Genomic DNA, 20061 nt, shown 5'->3' on the forward strand with positions numbered 1-20061 from the left:
GCATTATATCTGATGAAGGCCATAAGGATATGAATTATGCATCATTATTTTTAGATATAGAATATATTTTTTCTATCAACCTTATCATTTACAAGTAAGAGTTGATATGCCAGGCCACTTTTGGCTAGTTTTCCTCTGTAGCCTTGATATGATACGAGGCATTGCCCCGCCCACAATAACCACAGACTAATAAAATCAATACATGTCCAGTAGCCTACTGTATTGGCAACAGTTTGAAATCATTTGCTGTTACGTTTTTAAAGAGCTGTGAGGATCAAACCTTAACTGGACCATTTTACCTGATGGCCCAATTTAGCTGATGTCACCCTATAACAAATTGTATTTCTTAGGGCTTGCCTACAGTGGTGACTTTTAGACTCATTCTGTAACGTTTCTGCCATTACATGTTATATATTTGTTGGGATATTTATCTTGATTGATCATTTTTATTAGGCTATTGATTTTTTTGTATCAGGCTTTTATTGAAAGATTATTCAACGAAAAAAAAGGAGGCGAGTCTGGATGGTCTGGATCCCTCTGAGTTTACTGGAAGAACCTGCAGTCACGTGAGCTGAAACGTCATCAATGCAATGGCAGCCTCCCGTTTTGTAAATTAGGGACCAAGCTGGCAAAGGAGCGCTTCGTTTTTTGAGTTCAATAATCTAATTTCCGAGACGAAACCACCGGGTACGTATTCAACCTTTCACCGTCCGCCTGCGGAGGGACTCGGACGTTAGCTGGCGGCGGCTAACGGTCCGTGTTCCGGGGCTCAGCCCCAGCACGGAGGGATGTTGACTGTTTTGAAACGAGGCAGACGGTCGGTCGTTCCACGCCTCAGCCCGTTGCGTCCTTTTTCAAAGCTCAGATAAAAGCGTTTACGTAGAGCTGTGCTCCTTATTTCTTACATTTTGTAAGCAGCTGTATATCTTTCCGACGTCCTACTCCTACTACCCTTTTATATACTATGCTACTACCACATCCTTTACTCAAATAGACCGCAGCACACTGAATAAATTAGTCATTGTTATGAAACTGTTGGCCTGTCAGCAACAGTAGGCTAATGTGTGAATAAAACAAAAATAAAACGTCCACTTCAACCCAAGCTCCGTGATTTTGAAGTCTCTTATCAGAATATTATGAGTGGCTGTTCATTTTTATTGTATTAAGTTAATAACCAGCTAGTCGGGCCAGCTTGTAAACAACACTCCCGTGCGGAGTGTTCATCCAATGGGAGAGCTTATCGCTGGAGAACACTGCACCGTGATTGGTCGGCTCCTAGACGTTTTTTTTTACAACGATTTCTGCAGCCAAACAGTGACAAAATGAATTTACTACCGCACAGTATCCTGGCCTTTTGATTTAGAAGAGTGTGCACGTTATAAACAGACCACAGACACACCGGCTGATATACCTGCCATCTAGTCTGTTTCTTTTAATGTTTAACTCCCGAAACAGTTACCTAATCAGCATATCACAGCGGGTTAAAGATCCAGCTATGAACTGTGACTTTGAGCTCCACGTACATAGTAAGATCGGTCATAATAGTCTGTCACTGTCTAGCTCCGTTCACCTGAAGTCAACATGGCTTCCCTAAAGTCAGGTAATGAATTGATATTCAGGGTGGGTTGCGTAGGGAACCTCTCAATGCTTGTTATTATAACGCTAGCTGTTTGAAGTGAGTGATTTTTCAAGATTGAACCGACTCTTTTCACCTCATAATCACCTAAGTCGGACACTGACTTCATGCACTTGGTGAATCCCAGCAGCTTGTATGTGCTTCTGTTGAAAAAGCGTGCTAATGTAGAAATATGTTTTTGATGTTTGAGTGTGTCATGTTTGCTCTCCATTCACAGACACAGACATGTCTCCAAAGATCACAGGAGAGCTGCTCAGGCAGCTCCGCCAGGCCATGAAGAACAGTAAACACTTCTCTGAGCCCATACAGGCTTACATCGTCCCCTCTGGAGACGCACACCAGGTAATTGAGATCAAATGGTAAATGGACTTGACTTATACAGCGCTTTATAACCGATTTTCTCAGCCCCAAAGCGCTTTACATTTCTTACCACATTCACCCATTCATACACACACTCATACACCGATGGCAGTAGCTGCCATGCAAGGCGCTCTCTGAACCATCGATACTCACACCACATACGTATACTACATTGATATTTTACGCCTTAATAAGACTACTGAACACATGGACTAAGACAGACAGGCCTGTGGTAGTTGCTCTGTTATTCTCAGTCGTCTTACTTTTTGTGTGACGTGTCCTGATTCACTTCTGATAGTGTTGTCTGACCTTCGCAACTAATTGCAGCCATTTAACTGCTGCTCCTCCCTTTTCCCCTCTCCATGCACAAGGCGTGATGTGACAAGAGCAGCGAGGGTGGCATTTAAAATGTCTGACTGGTTGATGGCCTCTTCACATTGATTGTTAATGAAGCTGATCTCTCTCTCACACTCTCTCTCTCTCACTCTCTCTCTCTGTCTTTCAGAGTGAATACATTGCACCGAATGACTGCAGACGTGAATTCATCTGTGGATTCAATGGCTCTGCAGGTATGCTTTGCTTGTGCATGAGTGGCAATGTGCGTGCGAGTTAAAAAGTCATCCGCAGTTCATATATTGCTCCCAAGTTTTCTTGCATCCAACAAAGCATCTGTGATTGGAAAATATCTAAAGAGCTTTAATTGTGTTGGTGTGTAGGTACAGCCATCGTCACAGAGAAGCACGCTGCATTGTGGACTGACGGGCGATATTTCCTCCAGGCCAGTCAGCAGATGGACAACAACTGGACCCTAATGAAGATGGGTAATGCCCTGTTGTGATTTTTGTTGTTGTACATGATGAAAATAACAACCTTAAAGGCACACTATGCAACATTTTAATGAAAAAATAAATGATAGAGTAATTTCTCTCAATGATCACTTCTGCCCCCCCCCCACCTCCACACTTTAATATGTGGTGGTGTGTTTATCTGTCCTCCTCTCTCTGGCTGTAGTTTACATAGTAACATAGCAACGCTGTGGCAGCGACCTGAGCACCCTCACAATGTTATTGGTAGAGGCTTCAACACTCTCCAGGTGTTATTGATGGAAGGTTCAACACTTTCCACGTGCACTGCTCAATTGATTGATGCCTAGAAATGTATGTAAATGTAATGCAAATTCAGCCAGTGTGGGGACTGTGCAGGTAAACAAACACACCACCACACATTCTAGTGAGGCAGAAGTGATACATTTTGGCTGAAAATGTTGCTCAGTCAACCTTTTTAAGTTGTGGTCATTTTCTTTACTCACACTTATTTCTAAAGTGCAAGACTTGTACTTATAATCTGTAATTAAGTCTGTTTTCATATACAGCACAAAGGCTAACCACAGCTAGACTGTAAGTCGGAAGGTTTGGACCTAGTTTGAGAGTGAAAAGCAAATTCCATATTTTGCCAAGCAAACAGTTATATATTCACCTGCACTGGGGTTTTTTAAGACAATAATAAGTCTTAGCTGTAGTTACTAAACCGGTATGAGGCGACTGTGGCTCAGGTGGTAGAGCGGGTCGGCCAACGATCAAAGGGTTGGCGGTTCGATCCCGACCCTGTCTGTGTCATGGTTGTTGTGTCCTTGGGCAAGACATTTCACCCGACTTGCCTCGTGTGAATGTGTATGACTGCAGTATGTTTGTGGTGGTTAGAGTGTCCGTAGGCGCTGAATGGCAGCCACGCTTCAGCCACCAGTATGACTGTGTGTGAATGAATGATACCCGGAACCCGGAACCCTGTAAAGCGCTTTGAGTGCCTAGAAAAGCGCTATATAAATCTAATCCATTATTGTTATGAGTCAGGTATATTTTACGCCAATGTCTGTGTGTGTGACAGGGCTGAAGGAGACGCCGTCACAGGAAGACTGGCTGATCAGCGTCCTGCCAGACAACTCCAAAGTGGGAGTAGACCCTTGGATCATCGCTGCTGGTGGGTTGACGCTCCATGTTTCCTCTCAGCGTTCCAAATTATAATGCAAATTAGATTTTCCCAGATTTTCTTAATAGTCGATGCAAATGACAGTCAGTATAATTTTCAAGTCATCAACCGTTAGAGTATATTTCAAATTTTATTGAACAAACCTCCCAATAATAAAAGTATTTTTTTCAAAAATAAAAAACTCCAAATACACTGTTCCAAATCATTATGCACAACAGAGTTTCAAAACATTTTATAGGTTGTAAACAACTAAAAACTGTCATTTGTTGAATTTGCAGAATGTGAAGGTCATATTTAGTGAAATCAAAAGCTATTTCAATCAAAAACATCTTAACAGGCCAAGTTACATGTTAACATAGGACCCCTTCTTAGATATCACCTTCACAATTCTTGCATCCATTGAACTTGTGAGTTTTTGGAGAGTTTCTGCTTAAATATCTTTGCAGGATGCCAGAATAGCCTCCCATAGCTGCTGTTTTGATGTGAACTGCCTCCCAACCTCAAAGATGTTTTGCCTGAGGATGCTCCAAAGGTTCTCAATAGGGTTGAGGTCAGGGGAAGATGGTGGCCACACCATGAGGTTCTCTCCTTTTATGCCCATAGCAGCCAATGACACAGAGGTATTCTTTGCAGCATGAGATGGTGCATTGTCATTCATGAAGATGATTTTACTACGGAAGGCACGATTCTTCTTTTTGTACCACGGAAGAAAGTGGTGAGTCAGAAACTCAACATACTTTGCCGAGGTCATTTTCACACCGTCAGGGACCCTAAAGGGGCCTACCAGCTCTCTCCCCATGATTCTGGCCCAAAACATGACTCCACCACCTCCTTGCTGACGTCGCAGCCTTGTTGGGACATGGTGGCCATTCACCAACCATCCACTACTCCATCCATCCGACCATCCAGGGTTGCACGGCACTCATCAGTAAACAAGACTGTTTGAAAATGAGTCTTCATGTATTTGTGAGCTCACTGCAACTGTTTCAGCTTGTGAGCATTGTTTAGGGGTGGCCGAATAATAGGTTTATGCACAACTGCAAACTTCTGGATCCTACACCTTGAGGTTCGCGGGACTCCAGAGGCACCAGAAGCTTCAAATACCTGTCTGCTGCTTTGTGATGGAATTTTAGCAGCTGCTCTCCTATTCCGATGAATTTGTCTGGGAGAAACCTTCCTCATATTACCTTTATCCGAATGAACCCGTCTGTGCTCTGAATCAGCCACAAATCTCTTCACAGTATGATGATCACACTGAAGTTTTCGTCAAATATCTAATGTTTTCATACCTTGTCCAAGGTATTGCACTATTTGACGCTTTTAGGCAGCAGAGAGATCCCTTTTCTTTCCCATATTGCTTGAAACCTGTGGCCTGCTTAATAATGTGGAACGTCCTTCTTAAGTAGATTTCCTTTGATTGGGCTTACTTAGCAAACTGATTATCACAGGTGTCTGAGATTGATTTCAATGATCCAAAGCGCCCTGAGACACAATACCATCCATGAGTTTAAATTAAATACAAAAAATGAAATGTTTATGACACTTAATTCCAATTTGCATAATAATTTGGAACACAGTGTATGTACACTGTACTCCTCCCACAAAAATGTGCTCCACTAAACAAAAGTCTTTTGAATTGTATCTTTTATAATGTATACAATAAAAATCAGCTTCATTGTGTTCCCTTACTTTTGCCTCCTAGTCAGGCAGGCAGAGATTGGGGTCCCAGTATTTCTGCCTTGTTATAGAGAGAATCATTTGCACTTGTGGTGTGATAAAGCTTCCTTGTAAGAGCCTTTGTCGTCTCATGATGTTGATCAAATATTGTGTTTCTAGTGCCACTATTTGAGCTTAACATAATGTTCTTATGTGTTTAGACCAGTGGAAGAACATTTCCAAGGCGCTGATGAGTGCCGGCCACTCTCTGGTGGCATTGCAGGATAACCTGATTGATGTGGTGTGGACAGACCGCCCAGAAAGACCCAGCACACCGCTCCGCACAATGGGACTGGAGTACACCGGTCAGTGTGAAACCGCTGTCAAATCCATGATCACAAACAAGGTTATTTTACAGTAGCTGTAGCTGCCTCAAGTTAACAGACACGGACACAAGCCCTGCATTCCAATCCCCATACTTCCCTACTATTTAGTATGCCAGAAAAAGATTTAGGATGTCCCAATACATGCACGTCAATTGTGGTATGCTGAAAATACCTAGATGCCCCACTAACTCCAATACATTTTGGAGTATTCTTCTGTATTCTTGACATTTCTCGACTTAATGATTAAAAATCTTCCTTATCCGATTATTTTCTCTCTCATGTGGCCCTAAAACTCTTCTGTACATTAGTATGTAGTGTAGTAAAAAGAAAAAGTATGTGATTTGGAACGCAGGGATGGCTTTCTTTTACGGGCATTTATTAGCTGTTCGATGCCATCAAACATGCCGTGAGAACTTTGAAATGAAATCAACAAGTTACATCAATAATAATATTCTCACAGAGAATAACACATGATAATTACACATTAAAATAACAATATACCTCATTGGCCGCGTTAACTCCAGGGGAGTCAACAAACAGGTAACACAGAGGCAACTTCTCTCTCGTGTGTGTGTGTCTCGGTGAACTAACTAATGTATGACATTATAAATCAACGAGCGGCAGTTGAAACAGTTCAAATTATTCTAATTAAACCAAAATAATGCAACTGTTTCTGCTGGCAGCTACAGTAGCCAATTAGTTTTTAACAGATACAGAGATTTTACAATCATGTAGTATTTTCGGAGATGCCTCCAGGACACATAAACATATTTTTGTTTCCAAGCTGGCTCAAATAAAGGTTGTATTTCCCTGTAACTAGATATGCCGGTTATTGAGAGCCATGAATTCAGCACCACACCTGGTTTTCTGATCCTTGTTTTTCTTTGTGTAGGAATGTCGTGGCAAGATAAGATCACAGCGCTGCGAGCCAAGATGACAGAGAGGAAGATCACCTGCTTCGTTGGCACGGCGCTGGACGAGATTGCATGTACGGATTAATTTTCTCAGGAAATGCACGTCAGTGTTCAATCACCTCTGCCAAGGTGGTATTAAAGGTTCAGTAAACGGAATGGTCAGTTTAGCTAACTTCTTGTCAGTGACTGTTAGCAGTCCCCTCCCTCGTCCCCACGTCACAACATTAATGCACTGCGGTCTTCAAGCAGCGAGTTATCTAGCATCATCTCAGATGTGTGATAAAACATGATAAAAACCATCAAAACAGACATTGGGAAGGATTTTTACCTGCTCCGCCATTGTAGGCGCATAAACATTCACCCATCTGTCACTCGCGTGCACCGGCAGTGAGACGGGTGCCTGTTTGTAGCGTTCTCTCTTCTGATTGGATATCAGTTTCGGCATCCCCGAAAAGTTTATTTGACGATAATTGCAGAGCGGGTGACTGAGAGATCGGCTTTATGAAACGCTCACATTATGTAAGTGATCGCTGTATGAATAAAGAGCGATGTAACACTTATATTAACATAAATAAATTGCTTACTTCACCTTTAAACACGTAAAAGAAAAAATTAGCAGACATCAAAATTCTCTCTTGAAGAAAAAACTCATAGCAACTTCTCATAATGTTTTACTGGGACGTTATGTTTTGTTGGTGTGGACCATGTGTTTTGTTAGGATAACTCTAAATGGGGGGGGGGGCTCCCACAAGTTCTAAAGGGGGAAACACGCCAGCACAGGGCCAGTGGATGTATAAGGCCTTGCTGCCATACATTCCAGCTTAAAAAAACAAGGTGTTAAAAGCCTTTTTGAGAGCCTATGTATAGAGTTTTATTACCATTTGGATTTAGCAGTTTTGTAATTGCTGTGTAAAAACAAGCAGCGGCCTCGCCCCAACGTCGTCACTTGTGTTACATAAGTCCCATTGGAAACACGATCACGATCCAAGGACCCGGGGATGCACGGGCGTCCCTCTAGATGCATGTTGGAGCGCCTCGTTGGCCTAATGAGCTCTTGTTTCTGATTGTTTGTTTGCTCTGAGAGTTTGTGTTAATTAGAGAGTGATGCTGATTTCGATTGTCGTCAGGTTGCATTCAAGGATGAGTAACCGTCCAATAATAACGCTAATGTTTAACAGATTGTACTGAGGTTTGCGTCAAGATATTTGACAGTATTTGACATGGATTTTTAAAGTACCTACACTGTTTTCAGTGTTGTCAGAGGTTGGCCCAAGATAGTCAAGTGGCTTCTGACATGTTCACCTTCATCACGGAATGAGAGTTATCAAATGCTAATCACAATGTAACGTTCTGTAATTTATTTTTCCTCAGGGCTTTTTAACCTCCGTGGTGCGGACATTGAATACAACCCGGTTTTCTTTGCATATGCCATTGTGGGGATGAACACAATAAGGTAACGTGTTGTATTACAATTCAGCAACATTTTGGCTACCTTTTTTAGAGGCACTGACTGATAGGAAGTGATGCAGGCATAGATGGTGATGATGAATTTTAAGTATAGTCTCTTAAACAGAAAATACAATCAACATGGGCTACAGACAAGTGTTTTAGCACGTACAGGACTCCACAGTACGTACACACTGGGCTGTAATAAGCTATGTATGAAAAAATAAATACTTCCATACAAATACAAGTACATTTTTTACAATGCTGCTAAAGAAACACGGTGTAATGCTTTTGGACCTAAATGAATATTTTCATGATTTAAAAATTGTAATATTTTGCTAATTCTATATTTCTATATTTATTTTTTAAATTTACATTTTTTAGGACACTTTGGACATTCAAGGAAAAGTAATCTATTTTTGAATGGTAGCCATTAATGAATTCATATTTAACACGTGCCAAAGAAAAAAAACAGCACGGTTGAACATTACAACCTTCCAGTCCCACCTCAAGACCCATCTCTTCTCCTCCGCCTACCCCTAGTTCACCCACCAACCCAACTCTACATGTTCTCTGTTTGTTTATTGTTGTTTTGTAAAGCGCTCTGAGTGAGAGAAAAGCGCTATATAAATACAATTTATTATTATTATTATTATTACACAAGGATCCATATTAATCAAAGTCAAAATTATTTCTATAGCACATTTATAAACAACATCAGTTGACCAAAGTGCTGTACAAGATACAATACAAAATAACATATAAGATACATGAGAAAAAAAGTTAGGAGTGTCAAAGTCTCAACTTGTGTTAAAGGCCAATGCAACAAAGTTGAGTCTTCAGCAACGTATTAAACTGTTCACCTTCACAGGGATCCAGGTTCTATTCATTCACACGCAGTCATACGGGTGGTGGTAAACTACGGTAGTAGCCACAGCTGCTCTGGGTAGAGAGAATCAGTAAAGAGCATTCTACTAAAAGCCTTGTGTGGATGCACCTGAATGTACTCGGTAACATACCTTCCCTCCATCCCTCTCTGCAGGCTCTTCGTGGACCTAAAGCGTCTCTCTGAGCCCGCGTTAAGAGCCCACCTGCAGCTGGACTCCCCCAGCACACCTGAGCTGAGCGTCCACACCTTCCCCTACGAGGCCGTCTACACAGAGCTGCAGGGAGTCTGCGGGGCACTGGGCCCCAAGGACAAGGTCTGGATCTGTGATAAGGCCAGCTGTGCTCTCACACAGGTCATCCCCAAGGTGAGAGGGCAACACACACAGACAAACAAAAACACACGCTTGCACGCAATCACACACGCACGCACACACGCGCACACTCCCACACATTTAGAAAACTATTTGAGCTAGATTGTATCAAAAGTTGGCTGCCCTCAGATCAGATCTTATCATCCTTGCTTCCTTATTCATATTTTAACAGCACATTTGAGATTATTTTCGATTTGTTTGATTTACGTATAACAACTTGCTATGCAGTTTGCTGACATCTCAGTGTCGGGGTTATATTTGAAATAGTAGGAATCATTTTTACTATGAACACACTATTTGGTTGATCAAACTACTCCTAATGTGCATCGATATTCTAGTCTGTTGTGTTTGCGTGTGACATTTCCTTGTTTGGAATTGTTTTAAAACAATAGAACCATTTGTCAAGGCAAACAAACACTTTGGTGGTCAGTGTCAGTGTTTTGGCTTTAGCAGTTTGCACAATACAGTGCTGGAAATATTTTGAATATAACGAATACATTCAAATACATTTCATAATTACATACGTATATGTTTCCTAAATATAAATAAATAAATAGGGGAGAACGGGGTAAGTGGGCACACTTTTTACTCTACTGAGAATTCCTCATCACCTAAACATCTTTCGATAGTCATTCCTACATTACATTGAAGCTTAAAGTGTTGGCTTGAAATGTGTACCCCTCACTTTTTCTATCTTATTGTAATAAAGAAGAAATTAATCATCAAAGACACCCTTACACATTGTGACAATCAACCCCATCAAGGGGTCGGTTGTCACACACTATGGGGTTGTTTGTCACAATGTTATCTTAATGGGAATAATCTTGAAAAGAAGGAAAGAATTGCATTGTCAAGTTGACAAATAGGCCTATATAACTTACTGTAGCCTTGGCAGCTTGTCTAGCATGCTAGCTGCCTTTTCCTGCTCTATTCTTTCCTTCTCTGGGGTGTCAGTGAGGATACAGCTTGACAATTTATTTCGTTATTGGGTTCCTTTTCTGGCTGCAGCCTTTGGATAACTTGTGACAACCAACCCCCCAAAAAATGTGACGACCAACCCCAACTTGAATTTTTTGCTAGCATCAAGGCCAACAACCATCTGACAACTAATTAGCTTGCTAACCACAATCTAAACTATAGTTTACCCTTCACACTTTTTATGGGTAACAACTTCAAGTGTTTTGTTATAAACCCATTCTGTAAAAGCCTAGAAGAAAAATACTGAGGAGCTAAATATTTTCAATTTGACATGAAAAACACAAACAGTCCTCTCACCTCAAATTCAGCAGTCTAACTCCAAGGAAGACTATGTAGGTGACCTCTTATCCCAATTCTGGATATTTACATACCACAATTTCACAGACAGCGCCTTCTGGTTCCGAGATATAACGATTGTGACAACCAACCCGTGTGACAAATTACCCCGTTCTCCCCTACATATCATTTTTTATTTATTCGAGTTATAATCAGCTAATTTTCCTAATTGATCTATTCCAGAACCACAGGACTCCAATTCCCTACACTCCACTCTGCCTCTCCAAGGCCGTGAAGAACGCCACCGAGATTCAAGGCATGAAAATGGCCCATGTAAGAACCTTTGGACCGCATGCAAAATCCTCGGTGTTATCTTTTTTTTTATGACCCCTTCTTAAAACTGAGTCTGATTACCCTCTTGGAAAATGTTACACTCATCTTCTGAACTTGTCCCCAACAGATCAAGGATGCGGTGGCTCTATGTGAACTCTTTGCTTGGCTGGAAAAGGAGGTAAGTTCCTTATGTTTCTGAGCCCATACATTTTGAGATCCATTTCATTTAAAACATTTTATTTGAGGATTATTCCCTTGAGATAGCATCTCGTTTTTGAGAGGGTCCTCAGAAAAACACATAGTGCAAATACAATACACAAAACAAACTATTCAAGACAAACACACACAGTACATACACAGGCTCTCACAATTCTCTCCAAAAATAGCAACAATGACTAAAACAAATAAATAATAACAAAAACAAATAAATATGTGCATTCAAAAACAAGAGCAAGGTGATTTAAGATAAACAAGCAAATAAATCTTGAAGCGTAAAGAAGTGATTGATCTAAGTGAACAAGGCAAATTATTCCAGTTAGAAGGTGCTTTAAACTTAAATGCTCGTCTCCCAACTTCTTTAAATATTCTAGGAACAACAAAAAAAGGTTGATGAGTGTGTCTAATTGAATATGATGACGTAAATGGAACTAGATGATGCTTGAGGTAAACGGGATAATCAAAATTACTGCATTTAAAGACAAAAAGCAACCATTTCCTTTATGTTTCTGAGGCCATACATTTTGAGATCCATAAGAGAAATGCATCATATTCCTCCAGTTCTTATTCACAGGGTTACCCCCCACTGGACTGAAAATAAAATGACACAAGGCTCTTAAAAGTTTTTTTTTTTTTAAATGAATACATTTGCTAAAAACATTTATCGTTTTTGAACGGATTGGTTGTTAATAGATATTTGTATCTAATATAGCTATTTTCTTCTCACATTAGTAAATGAATTGATTATCATTTTGTTGCAGTATGATCAATGTGAGTGTGGGAACCCTGGGTTTATATGAGGGTAAATCTGGGCCAGCACTTAAACTGTAGAAGGTGCCCTGGGTGATTTGAACTCTGCGCATGACTTGGTGCTGCGCTGATTGTTTTCTAGATTCCAAAAGGCACCGTGACGGAGATCTCTGCTGCTGATAAGGCTGAAGAATTCCGCAGGTTTGTTTCTTTATGTTGTTGTTCTTTTACAAACGTCAGGTTTTACTTGTTCTGGTTGATAGGGTCATCCAGTCAGACTTTATATACAGTCAAAACCGAAATGATTCATACCCATGGCAAATTTTGACTTAAAGTTACTTTTATGAAACCAGCAAGCTTTTTCTTGATTGGAAATGACACAGGCTTCTCCCAAAAGATAATAAGATGTTGTACAAGAGGCATCATTGTGGGAAAAACAATATTTTTCATCTTTTATTAACAGTTGAAAAAAAATGGCCATGCCCAAAATTATTCATACCCTTCTCAATAGTCAATAGAAAAGCATTTGAATAATTTTGGACATGCCAATTTTTGTTTGTTAACTTTAAGTCAAAATTTGCCAGGGGTATGAATAATTTCGGTTTTGACTGTATCAGCTACTAGTTGTGCTGTTATAGTGTCTATTCTAGAGCTACTGCCCCCCCTACTGGACATGGAAGTGCATCAGAATGGAGACATTTAAAATGAATATTCCCTGTTCAATTTTTTTAATGGTTTTCTCAGGGGGCTTGTTGGTGGTTTTCTCTACATTTAGGGTTAGTTATTAAAATAGGTTCTAACATAAGGACCAAAAGAGGAAATAAAAAAAAATATATCAGCTTTAAGGTATCTGTACTTCAAATATTGTTATCCCTTTTATTAGTTGTTTCCCTGTATTCAAGACTTTTTGCACTTTTTATTTTTTTCAGTCAACAGGAACATTTTGTTGGCCTCAGTTTCCCCACAATCTCCAGCGTTGGTCCAAATGGAGCAATCATACATTACAGGTCAGTCGGCTTTTGAAATAATAGACCCAGTTCTATTAAATTAGCTTTTGTTATTGACACTTTTTTTGTTGTTGAATAATAAAAAAGCAAAGCTTTTATCCCCCTCTGGCAGCACCTGAACTCCTCCTGCCTCCACACTATTCACACTTAACTCTAGTATTACCATGTAAACATCTGGTCAATGATTGAATTCCTTTGTGATTTTTCTCTACTTATGACATCTATTGCAGTATGTCCGTCCTGGGAGAGGGATCCCTTACTTTGTCGACTCTCCCTGAGAGTTCTACATTTTTTAAATCCCGATAAAGGGTTTTTACTGGGAGTTTTTTCTCAGCCGAGCTAAGGGTCTAAGGGCAGGGTGTCATACTGTGTGGAATGTAAAGCCCACTGAGGCAAATGTCCATTTGTGATATTGGGCTATACAAATAAAACTGATTTGATTTGATTTGATTTATCCATGTCTTTCTCTTTCCTTTAGACCACTGCCTGAAACCAACAGAACCCTCACCACCAATGAAGTTTACCTGATCGACTCTGGGGCTCAATATGTGTAAAACAACCTTATTATGCATTATCATTGTAATACACATATTTAACAATAACATTACTAGAAATGTCTAGTTTCGTCATGGCTTGTATGACTTGTATGTCAAAAGTTTAAAAAAAAAATGTTTTGTGCGTTTCACTCAAATATCTGCGTTCTCCACATTCTGTCTTTTGTCAGTGATGGAACCACAGACGTCACGCGCACCATGCACTTTGGGACACCGTCCGCTTTTGAGAAGGTTTGTTTGTATATATTTGCTGGTGCTCTTTTTACACTGTCAAAATAAATTTCATCACAGGATAGGTTTAGATTGACTAAAGCTATTTGGACTATTCTAATTTTTTCAACATGTAAAAACATTGAATAAGTGCAGTGTAATTAATACCCTGACTGAATTCACCCTCAACCCTGATCTTATTTGATTTTGTGAAATGTATTTTTTTGGTTTTGTGTGCTCTCTCTCTCTTTTCTCCTCTAGGAATGCTTTACCTATGTGTTGAAGGGACACATATCCGTCAGTGCTGCTATTTTCCCCAACGGAACAAAAGGTTTGATTTGATAAATCTTTATCGTCCCTGAGGAGCAATTTGTTCTCCTTTCAGTAGTAAAAACGTCACACAACAAACAAATAATTAGGAGAGAATGGGGTAATCTGAGCCACTTTTTACATTTGCTCCCCTCTAAGCGAGCTAAAATTATTTATCACTCAAATGTACTCATTTCCCAATAATTCAGGATGTTTCCTAGAAATGGGCATTAGCAGAATTTTTTCAAGACAAAGGGCAGTGAAAATATGATTGTTTTAAAAAAAGTTGTCATGTGGCTCACTTTACCCCAGCTGTGGGGTAAACTGAAACAGACCAGAAAAATCAAGGGGGTAAAGTGAACCAGCTGGGGGTAAACTTATCCACTTACTTTTTCCACTCTGAAACTACCATAACAACACATATTGTAACAGTTAGAATCCTGAAAGCTAGCCACACATTCCAGAACTAATGTCGGACTAGTAAAAGAATGATGGGGTTTGGTCAATTAAGCAAAGCAAATTTTCTAAACACTTGAAAGTAACTCTGAACAAAATCAAATACAACATATTATAATTCAAAAGGTTTTAATAAGATTCAAATGAAAGATAGAACCAGTTAGATTAGAACACAGTCGGGGGGTCAGAACACAGGACCCTTAGAGACAGCTTGTGTCTGGGGGTCAAAGCATAGGAAAATCAGAACCAGCGAGAACAGCCTGGGACTCAGAACACAGGAGAAGACCCAACTGGATTATAACATCAGCCTGTCATACTCTACAACTAGGCCTACTCTACATTCCAGCCCTGAAGGTTACAGGGAAAGATGAAAAGGTGCTCTTTCCGTGTGGTTCCCCCTGGTCGTCTTCCTGGTGTATTTCCTTGGCATGATGGCTTTTCTACAATGTGTATGACATTAAAATAAAACATATGTTATGTAATATTACATTAAAATATGTTTAAGACTAAACTTAACTTGTGCCTCATGGTGGGGGAAAGTGAGACACTCTCACTTTCTCCCACAGCATTTGGCTCACTTTCCCCCACCACCACAATTTGAGAAAAAACTACCTCTCTTAGCATTTCAGGCTAATCTTTAGCTAATATCATCACATGGTTTTTATATGTTGGTAGTTCATCAACACGTATGATAGAAGTTTTTCTACGTGAATACATTTGCTTTGGCACAACAGTTGATTAAGTTGACAGCAAGAAAATTTACTTTTACATGCAAAATACCTATTTTGGTGAAAAAAAAACATGCTTACCACAACACCATGAGGTCCTCTCTTTCAGGGCCATGGGGAATTGAGAGGGGCTTGAAAACATATCTCACATGACCACAAATGTTTTCCGTTGCCTAGATACAGGGGGTGGCTCACATTACCCGATGCCTCAGATTCCCCCGTTCTCCCTTATAATAAATACAAAACACGGAACATAAAAACATAAAAAAATAAAAGCATATGGGAGACATCATGGAATATAATCATTGCTTAAGAAAGACAAAGCTGCTACCCTAGTTTGCTTAGGAAGCCAACAGCTGAGGGAACAAATGATTTGAGATATCGGTTTGATCTGGCCCTCTTTGTGTAAAGGTGCTGTCACTTCACTCTGACAATGTATACACTTATATTTCACATTGCATTTTTCACATCTGCACACGCTCAGCATTGACAAATAGAATGGCCAAAATGATTCATACAGATATCTATTGACACAATTAACAGTTAACATGTCGACACTCAAGAATAATGCAGATCTCCTGTTTGCACATCAGTACCAGTCATGTTGTGTACTTAAGACATCTGTGTTGCTAAGCTCAAGGAGGACTGGAGAATGTCAAGCACCAACACTATTTAGAGAAAAGCGACACAGCGGGATGGCAGTGCCAAGAACCAATATAATTACTCTGTGGAGAAATAGATTTTCATTTCCATTCCCACGAGTCCAATTCTAAACACTGAAAACACCGTATGGAGCAGGTCGCAAAGTTTCACTTAACCCCTGAGGAATAGTTTCTAAGATATCACATCTTATGGGGGGGACAGTTTGCCAGGCTAACAGTGTAGACAAAATAATCACCCTATTCACATTTGGTGAAAATTATGCAAACTTCTCTAAAACAATATGGAATCTTATGTAGTATAATTGTGCAAACATTTTTGAAATGGGTTCATCCTATCATGAGAAAAGGCAGAAAGAGTGTTTTATGGTCTCACTGTCTAAGGATAGGATTAACAGGACAGCTGGGCCAAGGGAAGACTGAGGAAAGACTGAAGGGAGAAAAACCTCATTCATTATATTATAATAGCGATTTTATAATGATAGAACGCCGGTTCCGTATGGGTGAAGTATTCCTTTAAGCAAACTATTTCTGTGACCAGTGTTGGGAACGTTACTTTAAAAAAGTAATTAGTTATAGTTACTCACTACTTGTTCCAAAAAGTAACTGAGTTAGTAACTGAATTATTTTATAATAGAAGTAACTAGTTACCAGGGAAAGTAACTATTTGCGTTAGCCTACTGTAAAAAAAAAAAAAAAGTTGCTTTATGTCAACAAATTCCGATTTTTCTGAGCAGTTTTCACAAGTCAGTTGAAATGAGTAGAACAGACAGGTAGGCCTACTTGTAGGCTACATAACCTTCAATATTTATTGCACATCAACAGACAGCAAGAGGTTTATCCTGCACTTCAAGTAGGTCTAGCCTATTTTGTTCTCAACAAAAGTAGTAGAGGAAACTGCTGAATGTAGGCCTACCGTGCTGATCTGCTATCACTGAAGGCCAAAAACGTCAGACTATGAAGCATGAGACGATGATAGGAGGAGTAAGGATTTATCCTATGTTTATTTCCTTCTTTAACATGCACAGCAGCATACAGATCCCAAGAAAATAACAGTAGCAATATTCGGCTCATGATGACACGCTAAACAGCTGTTGCAACCGGCGAATCACGGCTGTTTAATAACGTGCATAAATTATCATTTATAGAGATCGGGAACCTCCATGCACTTACTCACAAGGGCGATGCAAACAAACTCAGGGAGAGCACGTTTCAACCGTGGATTGATAGGTGGTTACTGCGGCAACGCACACGCACTCACACAACAGAGAGAGAAAGAAAAAGAAACTTCACTAAACAGGCGCTCCGGCTGACTGACGTGACGGCGCTAACTGACAGTTATAATGTCATCCACACTGAATAAAACACAACTGAAAACAGTATAAGAAATAACAATCGCTTATCTTGTTGTTAACCCACTCGGTCTCCTCACTAGCAGTTTGTGTAGTATGGAGCCAGGGGTGCTTTCGGATTACACAGTTTATTCAATCAATTCATAGTAACGCACCGCATTTAACGTTCAGTAACGATAACGGCGTTGTAACGACAGAAAAAGTAATTAGTTAGATTACGCCGTTACTGAAAAAAGAACGGCGTTACCTAACGCCGTTATTTTAAACGGCGTTATTCCCAACACTGTCTGTGACTCTAACCCTCTCATCCCTTGCCCAGGCCACCTGTTGGATTCGTTTGCCCGTGCAGCTCTGTGGGAGTCAGGGCTGGATTACCTCCACGGTACGGGCCACGGTGTGGGCTGCTTCCTCAACGTCCACGAGGGGCCCTGTGGCATCAGCTACAAGACCTTCGCCGATGAACCCCTGGAGGCCGGCATGATCGTCAGTGATGGTATGGGAGGGGGGCAGAGAGGGGTTGGTTTACTATTTAATGTCGCTGTACCTGGACTCTATAATGTCTTGACTGTAAATGCTGAATACATATATCTATGTGGATCATGAAATACACACACCGGCACTTTTTACAATGTAGAATTCTACTGAGAAGTATTGGTCAGCTTACTTCTCTCATGGTGATACAGCCACTAGCGAATATAGCTAAAATAGAGCCAGTGCACTGAAAGCGATGCACTACACACTATATTTGATTTAAATCCTTTTAAAGGCAACAACGAACGGCCCATAATGCCAACTGGCCTGATGCAAAATGTCAGGTCACTTCTGATGTAGCCAAGCCCAGGCACCCGGAAAATGTCACCAGTGCCACAACAGCACAGCGTTATTAAATACATCTTTCCCAGCGTCTCAGTGGGGTCATACATCAGATTCACTGTGGGGTTGAAGCACAGGCTGCATATGTTTCTATTCTTTAATATAGTGCAGCCCAAAAACACACCATAAGGCAGCTCCTCTGGAAATAACAATACTATCCTTTCTGTTGCCCAAATCATGTCAAATCCATTGATGTGATTGGTAAGGCAGTCGAGCTGTTTTGTCATGCTGGACACATAGAAATAAAAAATATTTACGAGGTTAAAATCAACTGAACACATTGCACATACTGTATTTAGATCATCCAATATCCCATTATTGTGCTTTTTCTGTGTAAAATTCTCTGTTGTCATATATCAAATCAATTCTCTTTTTCTCTTTTTTTTTCTAGAGCCTGGGTACTATGAAGATGGATCTTTTGGCATTCGTATTGAAAACGTGGTTCTTGTTATTCCAGCTAAGCCCAAAGTAAGTCTTTTTTAATTGAGGCCAGGCCTGATAGAAATGTTAAATGAGAGAGTAGTGATAAAGAGGGGCTGTTGGCGGGTCATTTCTCAGATTTTATAGCAATAGGAAACAATGTCTTGGCTACTTTACTGCTACTGAGTTGAATAACAATATGCAAGTTTTAACTATGAGTAAACTCAGTATGTTGTTCCTTTGTGTGTGTGTGTGTGTGTGTGCGTGTGTGCGTGCGTGCGCGTGCGTGCGTGTGTGTGTGTGTGTGTTCAGTACAACTACAGAAACAGAGGTAGCCTGACATTCGAGCCCCTCACTCTGGTTCCGATGCAAGTAAAGATGATGAACACAGAGCTGCTCACTCAGGCGCAGGTAAGAGATATCCAGTATGATTATGTTTTTTCATATTTTAATAATCAAAGACCAATCAATCTAGAATTCATCTCCAAAAGGTTTTTATTGGTAATGTGATGCAAAACATACATAAAAACACGTCCAATGTAGGCTACTTAACAAGTATTGAAGAAAAAAAAGATAGGCTATTAGAAATAGGAATCTTACCATGCATTTTGAATGGCGGATAATATTCCCAACTATTCCTTTTTACATTGTGCACTACTTAAACACAGTCTCTTCATGGTCTTGCAGCGGGACTGGGTGAACGAGTACCACATGCAGTGCCGCAAGGTGGTTGGAGCAGAGCTGGAGAGGCAGGGCAGAAAGGAAGCGCTGGATTGGCTGATGAGAGAGACCCAGCCAATCGTCTGAGGGCATGACTCTCGTGGCCCAAGAGCACCAGATGATCAGTTGCTCCACAGTGATAATCAATTGTATTTTTCTCTCATCTCGTCTATGTCTCACTCCCCCCCCCCCCCCCCCGCTTCTTTTGTAATGCGCTTCGCCTCTGCAGTTTTATTAAAGATCAATAATAGAAAAAAAATCAAGAAAGAACTCTCCTGTGTTTTACTTCCTTGAGTTTGGAGGTTAGCCAGAGGAGTTTTGTGTGGACTTTTTTTTTACCCAAATAAAAAGGAACTTTCTTAAGATAGAAAATGTAGTCAAATATGCATCTGCAGACAAAATCCCCCATTTACAATTATAGAAATATACATGACATTTAGGCCTCTATATACAGTAACTGGTAGCATAATCCTGTACTTACATTTCTCTCCTTCAAAATTAAAGGTGTCCCCATTGACTGTCTGTGTTTAAATTCAGTGTTACTCACTTATCCTTGTGGCCTTACAAATGTGTGGAA

The 20061-nt window shown here is 40.3% G+C and overlaps 1 protein-coding gene across 1 annotated transcript; it reads left to right on the top strand.

Moving 5' to 3' along the window:
- The first annotated feature begins 576 nt into the window (after window positions 1-576).
- Window positions 577-19722, top strand: xpnpep1 (X-prolyl aminopeptidase (aminopeptidase P) 1, soluble). The gene is made up of 20 exons (XM_080029109.1): window positions 577-687; window positions 1854-1978; window positions 2502-2565; window positions 2713-2817; window positions 3881-3973; window positions 5860-6003; window positions 6917-7012; window positions 8310-8391; window positions 9427-9637; window positions 11141-11230; window positions 11358-11408; window positions 12339-12397; window positions 13126-13203; window positions 13682-13753; window positions 13928-13988; window positions 14229-14298; window positions 17791-17964; window positions 18736-18812; window positions 19077-19175; window positions 19452-19722. Exons 2-20 carry the CDS (start codon window positions 1862-1864, stop codon window positions 19569-19571), a joined length of 1863 nt encoding a protein of 620 aa, XP_079885235.1. The 5' UTR covers window positions 577-687; window positions 1854-1861; the 3' UTR covers window positions 19572-19722.
- Window positions 19723-20061: the final 339 nt, after the last annotated feature.

This window comes from Ammodytes marinus (assembly GCF_949987685.1).
Source record: "Ammodytes marinus genome assembly, chromosome: 6".
In the NCBI taxonomy this organism is placed as follows: Eukaryota; Metazoa; Chordata; class Actinopteri; order Uranoscopiformes; family Ammodytidae; genus Ammodytes; species Ammodytes marinus.

Excerpts from the sequence above, each read along its gene's own strand:
- xpnpep1 (XM_080029109.1), top strand. The coding sequence starts at position 1,862 with ATGTCTCCAAAGATCACAGGAGAGCTGCTCAGGCAGCTCCGCCAGGCC. Across the intron at positions 7,013-8,309 it reads GGCGCTGGACGAGATTGCAT|GGCTTTTTAACCTCCGTGGT; the intron begins GTACGGATTAAT and ends ATTTTTCCTCAG. Across the intron at positions 14,299-17,790 it reads TTTCCCCAACGGAACAAAAG|GCCACCTGTTGGATTCGTTT; the intron begins GTTTGATTTGAT and ends TCCCTTGCCCAG.